Here is a 15,485-nt window from a genome sequence, read left to right on the forward strand (position 1 = left end):
AAGTTGCGGCGATCATTTCCGGAAAAAAAAATTGAAATTCTAATTTCTAGAAAGCTTTCAAATTTGTCTAAAAATGAGGATCCGAAAGCACCAGACCATGGTTCTTGAATTTGGAAATTGAAGGATGGATGTCAATGCTAATTATCCCACACTATCCTGTTGGGGCATCCATTAAATGAACTGACCTTGAGCTTACCTGTTTCAAACTTCTAAGGCGGAGCTTCTTTTTTATATATAATTTTGTAAGCATAATTTCCAGACAAATGATTTATGAATATCTAAAAGCTTTTATTGGAAGCATTGTCCGTCTGCGAGAAAAAGAAATGAAATATGCATCCTTTTTCAGTTTTAACTTTTTTTTTTTGGAATAGATTCGATTAAGTATATAATTCCAGCGTTGGACTGTCGTGAATCTGAGAACACATCATAGACAGAGGAATCCCCGCTATAGTGAAACCTGGAGAAGGAATCTTTGCCATGAATTAGCATTCACTGCGGCAGTGAGCACCCGCAACTAGTAAACGAGTCACGACCTTTCCCCCATATTTGCGTTTAAAGTTGTGAAATGAAAACGGTCTTACATGCTGTAGCCCATTACTAATTACTAATGATCCACCACCTTGAAGCAAACAACTTCAGATGATAAACGCCTGGAACTCTAAAGGCATTAAAAGAACTAAAGGCCTATCATACCACTCAATGCCAAAACAATACTAGTTCGTATAAAGAAATGAAGATCAATGAAAATAACATCGTTAAGAACGAATGAAACATTTTCTTGAAACCCTATACAAGTGGGAAACCCGTTTACAGCAATATCTACTTGCAGCTTGAATGCCTGCCTCCATGTATGGGACTGAAACAGCTTTTGCCAAAGGATACACTACATACAGGTTGCTATACTCACCCAATTATGAAAAAGGCATGAGCAATGCAAGAAAATTCTATCCCATGTTTGGAAAAATGCCAGAGAAGTTTGGGATCTTATCAACGTGCTTCAGGGCACGCCCTGCAATCTGCCGGGTTCTGTAGTCAGCATGGTGGAAGGCATCAACAAGGGCACTGCTCACATTTTGATCTCCAGAAACTTCATAGGCTATATCATCAGTCCTTAAAAGTCTCTCAACTACCCAAACTGCTCTTCTCCTCAACTTCTCTGTTTGTTTCTCAAGTAACACGTCAAGTATTGGCTTAATTCCCTCTGCCTCACACAGAACGGTCACTCCTTGCTCAATATCAACTCCATCATCCAACAAAGTAGAAAGTGCAGCAAGTGCGGCTTCAACCACCTTCTCATTTGTATGGTCTAAGAGAGCAACCAATTTATGTACGGCTTGTCCTTCCAAAAGACAAAAGCTCTCTCTAAGAGAACATGTTCCCCGGTGGACACGGCACAATCCTGTTATGACAACCTGTTTGCTGAAACATGGAAAGATAGCAGCACAAACTCCAGGTGCTGGCAACTCTGGCAATCTCGTCAAATTTTTGGATTCTAAAGATAAGTTCTCCAAAGCTGTGGCAGAAACCATTTGCACATTGTCAAGACCATTGGCCTGAAGCAATTCAATAAATAACACAGCAAGGCCATGCTCACGGCAAAGGGCAACAGCATCAGGCTCGTCTGACAAGACATAAGTAACCCTTGCAAGCACATGAACAAGTCCTTCAAGGAAAGGTGTTACAAAGCGGGTGCCCTTAATCTCTCCTTGCCTGATCTTGACAACTCTAGAGATGATCAATTGAAAAGCACCTTCATCTAGCATTTGCCTTGTGACGCCCAAATCCCTCTCTGGGAGTTCAGCTAAGAGGCCAGCAGCTGCTGCCTGTTCTTCAGAAATTCCCGTATTTTCTGATATGACTCTAATTAGGCTGCTGAGCTGGCCAACTGTGCCACGTAGTGCATCTGCTAATTCCTGACCCATGTAAGGAGAGAGGTTTTGGAGAAGTTTTATGGATGCCACATGCAAATCCTTCTGCGGAACCTCAATAAACTGAACCAAACTGATGGTAGCCCCAGAGCTTTTAATTGCAGCAACAACATTCAGAACTGTTTTCGGAGAGCTAGTGAGTCCAACAAGAACTTGAAGAAGTTTGCACTCAATTGGTGGACCAGTGTTGCTGACTAGATGAAGTAAGTTCTGGACATTGCCTTCAGAAACAAGAGTCTGGTGGTCCGGCCCAATAGGAATGGAGTCTACATCATATCCTGAGTTTACAACATTGGCTAGAATTGTGGCAGAGACCTCTTTCAGTCGCATGGGAAGCTGATTGATACCAACCATAAAGAGGTCCTTGACAAGAGGGGGAAGTATTCCTGCCTCAATCAATACCTTGGAGCTTGCCTCATAAGATGAAATCTGGTTAAGAGCCTTCAGAGCAGCTTCTCTTGATTGCATGCTACCACTTTGCATGATATTGATTAGAGATGCACCTACAGTTCTTGCAACATAGACTTTTACATCGTTATTCAAAACCAACTCACCAAGATATGCTGCCATGGAATGCTTTGTTTCAGGCGGGCCTGCAGCGGTACCATTTTACATTAAATATAGAGATATAATGTACATGATTAGAATGGAAATTGCAGAGGTCAAACATGAAAGACTACCACTTCAGGACGACAACAAAAACCTGATGTATGGTGTCTGCCAATTGGGAAGATTAATACTCCTAGTACTAAGATGAAGTTGAAGATTACTACAAATATGAAATACCCCATGAACTAGAGAGGCCAAGGTTTGCAGAGATAGACAACACGGAGTATGTTTAAAAAGTTCGAGACAAACTTAACACCAAAATCAATTTAGAAGATCCTTTAGCATCTAAGCCAAAGCAACAAACTAGGTTTAGCATATGAAAATGTTCAAAACTATAGTTGTCAGGACTCAGGAGCTGGACAGATATTTTAACAACTTTAAGATTTAAAATGGAGAAAATTCCCCTAAAGCAGGCAAATATTTCATTCCAGAGTAAGCAGCAAAGAAATAACTAGCGAGTTTCAGGGTTAGGACAAATGAACTAAGGGCTATGTATGAACACTAGAGGTAATCACCATTCCATAAAAAGATCTGCAGTTAACTGACAAATAGCATCATGTCAGCAGGATATTATGAAAAAAAAGGAGCATAAAATTTTTGAATGAAACATAGACAAAGCCAATAGTACATGACTGCATCTAAAAAATGAAGGACCAGTATGCTTGTAACAAGTTAGGAAAAGAATAAAAATATCAAGGAAAAGAGGAGCACCTTCAAGAATCTGGGTCAAAAGAGGCTGCAATCTACCATTTTCAGCCATCTGTCTGACATTGTTCTCACACTTTTCCAGATTTTCTAGAATTTTATCAGCTTTCTCAACAGTCAAAACATTCTCAGATTTGCTGCTTGTCATTCCAACTAATATAAGAATTGCTCCATTAATTGAACCAATCTTCTCACACAAGGGCTCAGATTTTGAAAGTTCATACAGCAAAGAGACAGCCTCCTCCCTCTCCTTGGACTGCTCATGGGACAAGAATTTAACTATTGTACGCACAGTGTCTCCCTCAGCCAATGTTGCCTGAAAAAGCATAAATAATTAGTTAATAAGACAGTCCTGGATGCATACATTAAAATGATGTCATTGTCACTCTACAGGAAAACATCAAACCTAAAACAACCTTATTATCCTCATCTTCCTCGACCACTACCCGGAGTGTCTCCAAAGATTTGCACCGAACTTTTCGACTGCTGCTTTTTAGCATGTCAACAATCATAGGTATTAGATCAGCATTGCATACAACATGCTTATTGGATCGATTTTTTTGGCAGATATGTTGGATGAACTTCAAAGACAACAGAACATCATTTTCTGAACTGCCCATATTTAATGATCTACGAGCAATATCAAGCTGGGCAGCTTCATTCCTAGTAGTCCACTCTTCAATGGTGTTCCGCAAAGCTATACTAGACTTTAGATCTGTGCTTTTTAGTTCTTTTAGGGTCAATGGGCAAACCAGCTTCCGTCTAATTTCCTTGCATTCCTTGAACCACTTTTCAATTGCTTCACGTTCAAATGTTTGCCCATTTTCTAACGTCACAGGGTCATGCATAACTTGTTTTGTCAAAGGGCAAACAAATGCATCATAAATGGGCTCAATGTGCAGTCTCTCGAAATGATAGCTCTCATCTGACTGGCTGCCAGGGTCATAACTTCCGTCCCAACTCCCAGCCATCTGACTAATATAGTCACTGCAAAGAGGTAAAATAACTTAATAAAAAAATCAGCTTAATAAAACTTGCACTATAAACAGAGAGAATAGCAATTGCAATAGCCGATGAGATAACAACCGTGAGAAGGAAGCCAGAAAAAAAATTAAAAACGGCACAATCAAAGCTCAAGGGTTCAACCAAAATTAAGGAGCTACTAGGTGAGAGTAAAACAACGCTATGCTCTGATATGAAAAGAGAGAATGAAGACATAATTCCAATTTCACGCTCCATTAGTTGGCCAAGGTGATGCAGAAGACTAGGGAAATTTAAAACTAACAACTAAGTGCATGGCCAAAAATGGTTGTTGCAGAATTAGGAAGTCAACTTGTACTTCTCTAGAATTATGAAAATAAAGCATTACAGGACATCATCAAGGCATTAAGAAATGAAAACTATTGAAAAGAGAATCTCATCTCAATTCAAAAGCATAATTTACAAATCTAAATAAGTCGGAGTGGCACTGGATTTAGACTAGAATCTAATTGCAAGCTATTATTAATCTCTAGAAATCGAAGAAAGTAGCAACTACCCCCCCCCCCCCCCCAACCAACCAAATAAAAAGTAACAAATTTGGATTAGGAAGTAGCAAATTTTCGTCCCTGCACTTCACAGCTGATAAAAAGAGAAAGAAATGAAACAAGAAAAAGAGGAAACAATCATACCCTAGTGATTTTGAAGAGAAACAAAGTGAATGTGAAGGATGCCTTGGCAAACCCTAGTTTTAGTTTGAAGATTCCCAGAAAAACTCTTCTCGGATTAAAGGAGAGAAGTAGATTCTTCCCATAAGTTCTTTTACTTCCATGAAATGATTAAAATTCCAAACTTTTGAAGGATTTGAATAAGGGTTTGCTTCTTGAAGTTGGAAGTGCTGATGGGGATTTTGCTGAGAAAAAAAGAATAGGAACAAACAAAAGAAGCAAGCAATGGAGAAAACTAAATTAAAAAATAAAAATGCGATTTGAAACCATCATCACATAATAAGAGTTGGAAGAGAGAAAAAGTTGACGCAAAAACGATTAGTCAGTCATCTGCCAGAGAGTGGGCGTTTGGAGGCACCAACTCATCATTCAATCTCCGGTGACCTCACCCCCGTTGACTGTGCTTCAAGTTCAACAATGTATGCTGTTTCCAAGCAGCGTTTTAGCCACATTCAACGTCAATCCATCTGGTCAGAACAAGTAAAATCCTCAGTCAATACTTTGGCAAGAGAAAGAGGGGCGGGAGGCAGCCTGGCCAACGTATATGTATTTCCGTGTCTAAAATCCAGGATATTGGGTTTATGGGCCTCTACTTGAGTTTTGTTATCTGTTGTCTCCCTTCTTTCTACGAGTCCAGACTCCAGGGAATCATCCAATCCGTCTATTTCATACTCAACTTGGATTAGATTTATAGAACAAAAAAAGCAAAATGACTTTATAGAGCCCCAGAAGCATGGGAGATAATGCCCAACTGGCCCAATATTATAGGTTGCAACCCAACCTCGTACTGATTTTAGTTCCAAGTTGGGACTACTCGGGATTTTGGAGCGAGAAAGAAGAAAGATAATCGAGTGTTTCTCGATTTTAGAGGATGGAACAGGAAACGCCGATTTTGGAGAATGTGGAACAAGAATTAGCAATCGTAGAACAACAGCAACGACAACAACTAGCAGAAGAAGTAGAACAGAGTGCAAATGTTTTGCAATTTATGGATTCCCTGGACGCTTATCTGACCCTTATTCATTCTTTATCTTCGACACTTCGCCAGGTAAAAGATCGTTTCTTTTTCTTCTAATTGAATCTTAATATTAGATCTAAATTGTTCCCATCAGTTTAGTTTGTGTTGATGATATTCGATTCGGATCGATGAATGATAAGATTTTAACTTAATTTGATCTTTTTCATCCTTCAGTTGTCAAAAATACTTTTGACAATGAAATATGAGTGAATTTCCATGTAATCCGAGTTAGGTTTGTTACCAAAGTGAAGAAAGATGATGCTTTGATCAAAGCATCACCGGTGATTACTTTTTCTACTTGTAGTCCCTGTTTATGTCAGCGCAGCATTGATCTCTTTAGTATAGTTTTTCTATAAATTTTTTTCTTACAAATTTCATTGAGTGAAGTAATCGATGTACCCAACACAGGGATGGCTGGACCTAGCGAGCGCTCGGCATTCGATGGGTGCTTCACGTGTCAATACTGTCTTGTTGGACCACAAATTTCATCCTGCTTCTACGTCATTGCTTGTAACCCAAGATGAGGAAAAGGGTATTCATCAGTTTTATCTACAAAAGTAATCAGGTTTAAGTTATCCGGCATAGTGAATTTTTGTTTTAAGCAGAAAAGTTCCTGCCTTTGCATACTATACTGGAGAAGGTTATAGTGTAGCACTGGACATGGTGTGATTGTCCTAACGGCAGTTGGATGTGGAATACAAGAGGTTATGGGCAGTTGTTTAAGAATACTTAAGATGGTTTATTATATTGAGTTTTTGACAGCTAGGGCTAAACCCCCCCGTCACTTAATTCTCACTTATATTGAAATATTAGTCATGGTTTTATTTGTTTTCTACCTTTTTGCCGTGAGGGAACTTATTTGATTTTTGATCTGTGATAGTTGACTCCATGGAACCACACTTTACATTATGCAAATGGGCATCTTCTGGTAATGAAAAGCTCTTGTTGGGAGAGACACAATCTGACCAGGACAAGTTGCAACCACAGCCACGACGCAGGGGTGGTTCACAGCTTTATGGTATGTTTTTCACCCTCTATATTGAAAGTAGTCACTCGTTTTGGCAGTTAAATAGAGCACAACAGACTACAACCAATTGAAAGTATTTGCAAACACAAAGTTTAGGAACCATTATTGTTAGAGTAATTCTTTGGTAATTTTATGCTAAAACCATATGACAGGAATATAGTATTCCAATTGCAAATCATCATTGTCCTGAAATGCTCTTAATGGGATGTTCCTTACATTTTCCTTTCTTCTATTTTTGTTAAGAGGAGAAGACCTCACATGAGAATAAAGCTTCACATCAAGTTGACCAAGTACGTATTTGATCACTCTGACTGTTCTCGGTTATGGTTTTGAATTTTTACTTCAACAAGGAAATTCCTGCTTTAGTCTTAGGATTGTGTTGTTTTTTTCTAACTCTTGCACCATGTTTTCTGTTGTTTTGCTTTTGATTTCATTTCACAATTTTCGAGACTGCTTATCTTTGTTATTTGAAAGTAGCTGTGCATATTTCTTTTGGTTGTTTCCAGAGCTAATTCGAAAGATCCTTTTCTATGATTTATTTGTTACATGGGCTTAGTTATGGAAGGTTTTCTTGTCCAATTGATTGTTTACAAGTCATAGAATTGAATATACAAAAAAAAATTACAAGGAATCATTTTGGAATCTTTTTCTTTCTGATTTAGGTTCAAAGAGAGCGATGTAAATCACTGTCAGTGTTTGGAACTCTAGTTTCTCCAAAGCTTCGAGCAGCTCAGCTATCATTTGAGACAGGTGTGCACTTAAGTCAATGCTCTTGAACATATTCTGAACAAGATGAGACTTTCCCTACAAATTATATATCTATTGCAGCGCTAGAGACACTTGTAGAGATAGCAAACATGCGTTCAACAATGCTCTGTGCTTTTGATAAAGTCCACAAGATGCAGGGAGATAGCAAGGGATGAAAAACTGTTGTTTCATTCTGGTAACTCCGCTTAATGCATATTCCCCGTTATACTCTCCCTCCTGCGCTTCTCTTCTTTTTCTCCTCAACTGAAAAACTCAGATATACATGCCAATATTTCAGAAAAAAAAAAAGAGTTGTATGTATAGTCCTGGGGGGTAAATGAATTCATAACAGAATTTTATTCTATGTTTGGTACATTATCTGATAGAAAATTTGGAGCATGTTGGAGTCTATGGAATTAATATCAGAAGGGGTTTTGTGCTTAGTCACTGTAATTAGGTTTAAAACACTAAATTTTTTCCATTTCCTAGTCAAAAATATTGGGTTTACATGTATGATATCTTCTAACTAATGTTTTGTTGATAGGTAGCATGAAAGAATTACTGAATCATCATAATGCATTTATGGCATGTACCAGATGGCAGCAAATTAGAATTTTTTTCACAGGGATGTTAATTCTACCTTCGTAAAATTGTATTAATATAACTGCTTCTTGGAGGCTTATTTTGCAAATTGTATTAGCGTGACATTTTAAGTGAAACGCCTGGAAAATTAATTGCTAATACCTTTATTTCTGCTTATAATTTTTTGTTATTGTCCTTCTTACTTACTTTCAAAAAATACTCTCTTCATGTTTCCTTTAGCATAGCTTTTTTTTATTATTATTATTTTCGTGGGATACTATGAATCTGCTTGCTACCTCTTCCAAAGAATTTCATTCCATGGCTAGTAGTATGGTATGTGGTTCAAAAGGGGAGAGGGGCAAGTATTTTTAAGCCTGAGAAACGACCAGTGCACATGGACACCTGGTTATGGTTGGCAGGGGATATAAACCTTGAATTACCATGGTCAACAACTACCATGGCTCAACCCCAACCCGAACTGCTTCAACTAACAAAGCGCAGCGGGGATCAACCACTTCTGCCAGAGAGATTTTACCTGTACGACTTCTACAGCAGACTTCTCCTTTATTTATTCATTTCATGCACTACTTTCGAGTAATCAAAATATATCATTAGGCTGGCTGCTGAGCACGCACAATGGCAATATAGTTTTTACCACCAGCAAGCCAAAGCAGCCAAGCAGCCAAGCAACCAAAATTCTACCAACCAAACATTAAATTATTACTGCTGAACAAGCCAGGCAAATTACATGGCAAATACAACAACTGTGACGGTCACTATATAATCAATATATTAAGTTGCTGCAACTTAAATTAAGAGACAAAATAACTGGATTTTTCTTTTTTAATTTTCCGGTCAAGAATATGGCACTTGAACTACAAGCATGTTTCTTCTTCTCATTCTGGCATTCCAAACTTCCCAAAAAATGTCCCAATATAAATAAAGCAAGGCCACACCGTACAACTTTACAACAATCCAATACTACGTTGCAGAATATACAGCCTACAGAGAAAGAAAGGTAGGCGATCAACAAAAACTGAAAAAAAAAAAAAAGCACACTAGAATAGCCAAAGGGAAAATTTGTTCTCTTTTTCCAGTTTCTTATATTTTTGGATTACCAGCTAGAAAGCACTCCAATTATGAGAACCATTCTTTGGACTCTGATGGTCTGATGACAATCCACTGCCAAAGTCTCCGCTACTGTTAATGGAGTCAAACCTTGTAAGCCTATCAGGTTGCTGTGAAAATCCACTATCATACATGCTGAAAGAATCAAACCTGGAGAAACTGTCAAACTGATGCCTTGGAGAGTTTCCAAACTTGAAGCGCGGACTGCTGGGAACAGAGTCTTCAAATGTAAATGGACTCTTCTTATCATAAATGCTTTCCGCACTCGGGGATTCTGTTCTTGTTGGGTGTACACCAAAATCACTTGATCCAAAAAAATCTCAGCACTCCTCAGAGTCCAAGTCCTGCCATGTGATATTAAAGATAAAGAATAACTAAAGGTACCGTCAGGCTACATTAATGCATGAATGGAGTCACATGCTCAATCAGAACAGGTTTCAAGATCTTGTCTATAGGAACTAAGGGTGAACAACTATCTCACTGCAAACAAAGAACAATCATTCAAAATTTAAAAGAATAAAATGAAAGAGAACATGATGACAAAGAACTAAGTATTCTAGCAAGCTTCATCAACTCATCAAGTACATCAAAATGCCACTCTGTCCTATTTAAATTCAGGGTAACAGGAGGCAGAACAGGCTGGCAGCCAACTTGATGAAAATATCAAGTGTAACTCTGCCTAGTAACAGGATACTTCATAATGCCAATGATTTAAGTGGGTTCTGGAACCTAGAAATTTAAAAAGACAGCATGCTTAATAAAGCAGCAAGAATCAGCAGATAGTGTTACCAAGACCAATAATTCTGACAATCTAGGGAATGAACATTGTAAAGTTGAAGGAGGTAAGTTGAGAGACAAAATGCAACAAAATAAGAAGTAAACTATCGTTACCAAATGAAAAGCCAAAGTTTACTCCTTCCAATGATAATATGGTGTTTCCTTACTAGGCCCTTCACAGCATTATCCATATTTAAATATCGCTTTGGCAATTTGGAGTTTAGCCCTCATGAAACCAAAGAGCTCAAAAGTTTTTGGACAATCTGCGTGTAAACCAAAACATCATCTAAATGATGTAATCAACACATGTACCTGCAGTCAATGAAATAATTCGAGGAACCTCAAACACAGACTGTAAGAACACCACTAAAATAACTACCTTAGTAATACAAACTAGTTGAATGAAATAGACAAATTACAAAGGCAAAATTTACTTGCCTTAGTCACAATTCACAAATAAATGTGCCAACTCAAAAATGCCAGCCATTAGCTCGCCAATATCTCTGAGCATTTTCATTACGGCGAGCATCTTTAATCTTCAAAAATAGTTTGTAAGCCTTCTCTACTTCATTTGAAGCAAGCAGTTTATTATTTAATTTGCTACATATCAACCTGCTTGGGAAAAACCCTTTGTGTAAAGCCTCCTCCATAACAAGCACTGCATTTTCAAGATGCCCTATGTTGCAAAGTCCATTAACGATATTCTCATAAACTTCCACATCAGAAGTATGACCACTTTCTTGCATCTCTTCCCACAAATTTAACATCATTCCACATTTACCAAATCTAGATAGCCGCATGATCAATAACTTATAGGCACTAAGTGATATTTTACAGCCAAATCTCCTTGCTTTCTGATAGATCATCATAGCAGCGTGTGGTGGACCATAGCTGCATAATGGTTCAATAAAAGATGTTAAAGACCCTGTAGTGGGAACAATCCCTTGAACTAACATCTCTTCCAAAATTTCAAGAGCATCAGCCACTTTTCGAGCTTTGAGAAAAGCAGAAATCAGTTTCGTATAAGTATCCAAATCAGGGTCAGAGTTACTGTTCAATAAACCCTTGTAATACTTCACACATTCATCAAAATTCCCAATAGAAATAAAATTAGAAATCATTGCATTGTACACTCTAGTATCTGGAATGCAGCCCTTCTCCTTCATTTGCTCAAAAATCTCAACAGCATCATCAATCCGCCCTGCTCTTCCTGAGCCCTCGATAAGGTAACTGAAAGTTGAACAATCTGGAGTAAATCCATCTGCTATCATTGCTTTCAATATCCTCTCCATTTCACTAACTCTACCTAATTTTGACCATCCACTCATCATGATATTGTATGTCACACAAGTAAACTTTATCTTCCCACCCACTGCATTGAACAATGAATTTGCAGCACCTACATGAGCTCGTCGACACAAACACTGTAAAAGCACATTCAAAGACTCAGTATCCCGCTTCAATCCAAGCTCTTCTAAGTTCCTAAACGTTTCTAAAGCTTTATGCACTTGCCGAACCCTAACGAAGCTGTCCATTACAATTGACAATGTCTCCAAATCAAGTTGTAGATCTTCTTTCACCATATCATGCAGAATTTCAATCATAAACTTGAAGAATTTTCTTCTACCTAGCGCTTTAATGATTATATAGTAAGTATGAATGTCTCTTGATATCCCCGGCTGCTTAATTGCCCAATTGAAAAACAAAACCATAGCTTCACCTCCTAAATTTCCCCTATTTATGACCTTAGCAATAATATCGATGCTTAATTCCACGCTAACATGTGACAATGCATGTTCAATTGCAGTTTTCCCCTTCAATTTTTGAAGAAAAATCCCTCGCAATTTCTCTTCAGGCAATAAAAATTCATCAACAGTTCTACTTTCTATTTGTTTCATCGGATAACTCTCCTTGTATGGATTTGGAATAGTCGTCTTACTATAAGAAAACTGGAACAAGTCGGAGAGTTCACTGAGAACGCGACGCTCGTCGACGTTAGACTGATTGTTTATTTGATCAAAATAAGGTTCCTTTACTGAGGAATCTGAGAAACCATTCATAGTTGAAAATTGGAACGCAGAAAATAACGAACTAATGCAGGGCAAATGGTACCTGGCTTTGTTAAAACTCAAACACGATCCTTGGATTCGCTGGAAATGAAACGCCATGGAAAACCTCTTCACGGTTGCTGGTTTGACCATCTGACAAATGTTTTCTTTTTTTGGCTTAAATGAAAGAAAAGAAAATCACGTTTTTTCTTTGCGATTAAGATTAACGACTAGACACGATCAATATTCTATTTACCTATTTATAACCTATTTGGACCAAAAAATATATATTTTTACTGAACGATTGACATTTCGAGCATGAAAGCTGAATTTGCTAATGAAGCCAAAGGGAAATGAAAATTGCCGGATAACTTCTTGCCGAGGTTCACCAGCTTCAATCACAACTACAAGATCGGGAAGCTGGGATCTCCTTCTTAAGACAAGAGATCACCAGGAGCATTGGCGCAGGTGAGATGATGATGGAAGGACCGGCGGCGGTAGGGTGAGATGAGGAAGGAAGGAGCAGCGGCAGAAGGATAATTTAAAATAAATTATATATTTTTAATTCTCATTATATACTTATGATTTACTCATAATAAATTATATAGTAATTTATTCTTGTTATATATATTATTTTTAATTTCAAATATGTAATAATATCATTTTTAATTTTATGTTATTTATCAAATAAATATATTTAAAACATTATTAGTTATTCAAATTTTAAAAATTTAAAAGAAAAACAAAATCATATATATCTAATTATTTATGTTTAAAATTAATTTATAGTTAAAATACAACAAAAAAGTCCTATAAATTACTGTTAATTATAGTTTTTTTTTTTAAATCACAAAATATTTTTTTAATTTCAATTTTTTTTCTTACTAAATAATCTCATATGATAATATTATTTATCATATGAAAAATATATAATTTTATATCAATTATATCTTAGAAAGTTAGTTAAAAAAATTTAATTGAATTAAACTAATTAAAATAAATTAAAAAAATACATATTTTTAAATTCATATTCATGTCGGGTTAATGAATTTTTTCAAAATTCAAGCAAAGAAAAAAAAAAAAATGGACCATAATTGAATTTTTTTTTAACTTTATTAGGAAGTAGACTTATTCTTAGTTGGATTATAGGTCAAATTTATGATTTTATGTATAAATTTTTAAGTATATATTCAAAAGATTATTATATTAAAAAATTATTTAATTTTAAATTTAAAATATATTTAATATTATAAAATTTTAACATTTTAATAATAAATATAAATTGAATAAGTAATTTGAGTCAAACTTGAAACAAAATCTAAAATTTAAAAATGTTTACAATTGGATGCCATCAAATTTATGAACACTTCTTAATTTTTTAAATTCATATTTTTTTTAAATTATGTTTTAAAAAAATCAAGTGCTTACTAAATGATATTTGATTTGAAAAATTAAAAAGAATCAAATCAAATTAGATTTCAATTTATCCTAACTTTTTTATAAATAAACATAAAGTGTTATGACTTTGAAGAGGAATAAGTATAGTAAATTACAGATTTTTATACAAAATTTTAATTGATGAGCTAATTATATTACATACATAAAATATGATTTCAAAAATCAATTAGTTATTGTTATTTATAACAATATTTTTATATAAATAATATATTCAAATCAATGTAATTCAGTAAACTATTAATGAAAGTGTTTTTGCATATTATAAGAAAGCTGAATTAAAAAAAATTTATTTAATTGAGTGAAAAGTTAAATATAAATATAAAAGGTTTATAAATAATATTGACAAAATAAAAGAAAAAATATTTTCTGTGACTTTGCACTTTGTAATATATGAAAAAAAGAAAGCCAATTGAAAGAAAAAATATTACCTAATTAAACGAAGAGTCAAAAGTAAAAAGAAAAGGTTTATAGACAGCCCCTACAAAATATAAAAATATATATATTTATATAACTTTACATATTGTAATATAAAAAAAAATCAAAATTAAAGATTGTGTGCTTACTATAAGTATCTAAAAATAATAATAAATGCTGAAAAAATATTCTTTTTCATTAGTAACTCGGTGATATCATTTGATTACTTATAACTTCGAAATTAGAATATTTTTGAAACATTTGAGAAAGATTAAAAGATTAAAATTATAAAATTCTAGTTAACTTTATAATATATTGATTGTATTATTGCTCCATTTTCATCAAAATATATAAGGGCCAGTAAATTATAAACGATTAATTAAGAAATAATAAGAAAAAAGTTTTTATAACTTTCACTTTTTAATATAAAAGGAAAATCAGATAACACAAAAATGGAGAACAATGAAAAAAAAAATCAAATTAATGTTAGAGAATAATATTAAACAATCATGTATAAATTATTAAGTGATTAATTTTGATTCTTTTAAATAATAGAAGATTATCATGAAATCTATTAAGATAAAATTATACTTGATATTTGTAAAATTTAAGATATATATAATTAATTTAAAAAATAAAAAAAAATTATTATTTTTATTAAAAATGGTAGATTAAGTTTTTTATATGCCACAGGCAAACTTTACAATTATTAATACTATAATTTTAATTGTAAAGGCAATAAAAATATAAGTAATTATAGATTAAAAACAATTGTACTTTTCTACTCGCTATTTGCCCATCTAGGACTAATCCCATGTCCAAACCCATATATATAACTAATTATTATAAAATTATTAGAAAATTAAATTTTAAAAATAAAAAGATATATTTAAAGGTGTATTTGACAAATAAAGATAAATTTTTTTAGTAAAAGAAAAAAGTTTGGATAATTTAAATTTTTCAAATAAATATATCTTAGAAAGATTTGGATAACCAATAATTTTTTAAATAAAATGATTTAATCCATAAATAAAAAATAAGAATTAATTTTGTTTATTTAAATAAAATCTTACCAAAATAAATAATAATAATTTTATCCCTTTAATTATTTTAAATCTAAATTGGTTTTTCATTTAAATTTTTAAAGTTTTGGATAATTAAATAAATTTTGAAATTTATTTTTTGATAAAAAATCTAAAATTAAAAAAATATCTTATATATTATTATAAAGAAAAATTTTAGTAATTTTTTGAAGTATAAAAAAAAAATTATTTACATAAGCATCCACATCAGCAAACTTTATATGGTAATTATGTATGTTATAATATAATATATATT

At 34.2% G+C, this 15,485-nt stretch overlaps 3 protein-coding genes across 7 annotated transcripts; 1 reads left to right on the forward strand and 2 right to left on the reverse strand.

Moving 5' to 3' along the window:
- Positions 1-667: 667 nt before the first annotated feature.
- LOC111285135 (U-box domain-containing protein 44-like) lies at positions 668-5,454 on the reverse strand. Of its 2 annotated transcripts, none has more exons than XM_022874802.2 (4): positions 4,913-5,454; positions 3,659-4,229; positions 3,249-3,558; positions 668-2,521 (listed from the first exon to the last, which is right to left on the reverse strand). In XM_022874802.2, the coding sequence occupies exons 2-4, from the start codon at positions 4,211-4,213 to the stop codon at positions 945-947; spliced, it is 2,442 nt and encodes an 813-aa protein (XP_022730537.2). In that variant the 5' UTR covers positions 4,214-4,229; positions 4,913-5,454; the 3' UTR covers positions 668-944. The 2 variants fall into 2 exon arrangements, with proteins under 2 accessions (XP_022730537.2, XP_022731302.2); XM_022875567.2 differs by having other exon boundaries at positions 4,955-5,095.
- On the forward strand, positions 5,418-8,502 carry LOC111291556 (coiled-coil protein). 2 transcript variants are annotated; one of them, XM_022883741.2, is made up of 7 exons: positions 5,418-5,996; positions 6,375-6,498; positions 6,847-6,984; positions 7,237-7,283; positions 7,656-7,743; positions 7,822-7,936; positions 8,285-8,502. In XM_022883741.2, exons 1-6 carry the CDS (start codon positions 5,820-5,822, stop codon positions 7,914-7,916), a joined length of 669 nt encoding a protein of 222 aa, XP_022739476.2. In that variant the 5' UTR covers positions 5,418-5,819; the 3' UTR covers positions 7,917-7,936; positions 8,285-8,502. The 2 variants fall into 2 exon arrangements, with proteins under 2 accessions (XP_022739476.2, XP_022740260.2); XM_022884525.2 differs by having other exon boundaries at positions 5,747-5,996; positions 8,289-8,502.
- Positions 8,503-9,018: 516 nt separating this feature from the next.
- LOC111287110 (pentatricopeptide repeat-containing protein At5g15010, mitochondrial-like) lies at positions 9,019-12,848 on the reverse strand. Of its 3 annotated transcripts, XM_089758007.1 has the most exons (5): positions 10,666-12,565; positions 10,342-10,539; positions 9,601-9,794; positions 9,441-9,522; positions 9,019-9,324 (listed from the first exon to the last, which is right to left on the reverse strand). In XM_089758007.1, exon 1 carries the CDS (start codon positions 12,426-12,428, stop codon positions 10,698-10,700), a length of 1,731 nt encoding a protein of 576 aa, XP_089614133.1. In that variant the 5' UTR covers positions 12,429-12,565; the 3' UTR covers positions 9,019-9,324; positions 9,441-9,522; positions 9,601-9,794; positions 10,342-10,539; positions 10,666-10,697. The 3 variants fall into 3 exon arrangements, with proteins under 3 accessions (XP_089614133.1, XP_022734228.2, XP_089614134.1); XM_022878493.2 differs by having other exon boundaries at positions 9,187-9,794; positions 10,666-12,848; XM_089758008.1 differs by having other exon boundaries at positions 9,187-9,794; positions 10,342-10,490; positions 10,666-12,823.
- Positions 12,849-15,485: the final 2,637 nt, after the last annotated feature.

The sequence above is a fragment of the Durio zibethinus genome, chromosome 3 (assembly GCF_047325235.1).
Source record: "Durio zibethinus cultivar Kanyao isolate XHJ-2024 chromosome 3, ASM4732523v1, whole genome shotgun sequence".
In the NCBI taxonomy this organism is placed as follows: domain Eukaryota; kingdom Viridiplantae; phylum Streptophyta; class Magnoliopsida; order Malvales; family Malvaceae; genus Durio; species Durio zibethinus.

What these genes read in the sequence shown, in the direction of transcription:
- LOC111285135 (XM_022874802.2), bottom strand. Translation starts at nt 4,213, where the DNA reads ATGGCTGGGAGTTGGGACGGAAGTTATGACCCTGGCAGCCAGTCAGAT. An exon ending in AGGAAGATGAGGATAATAAG is followed by an intron (nt 3,559 to 3,658) that starts GTTGTTTTAGGT and finishes ATGCTTTTTCAG; the next exon opens with GCAACATTGGCTGAGGGAGA. An exon ending in TTTGACCCAGATTCTTGAAG is followed by an intron (nt 2,522 to 3,248) that starts GTGCTCCTCTTT and finishes GTACCGCTGCAG; the next exon opens with GCCCGCCTGAAACAAAGCAT.
- LOC111291556 (XM_022883741.2), top strand. Translation starts at nt 5,820, where the DNA reads ATGGAACAGGAAACGCCGATTTTGGAGAATGTGGAACAAGAATTAGCA. An exon ending in TATCTTCGACACTTCGCCAG is followed by an intron (nt 5,997 to 6,374) that starts GTAAAAGATCGT and finishes TACCCAACACAG; the next exon opens with GGATGGCTGGACCTAGCGAG. An exon ending in AACCCAAGATGAGGAAAAGG is followed by an intron (nt 6,499 to 6,846) that starts GTATTCATCAGT and finishes GATCTGTGATAG; the next exon opens with TTGACTCCATGGAACCACAC.
- LOC111287110 (XM_089758007.1), bottom strand. Translation starts at nt 12,428, where the DNA reads ATGGTCAAACCAGCAACCGTGAAGAGGTTTTCCATGGCGTTTCATTTC.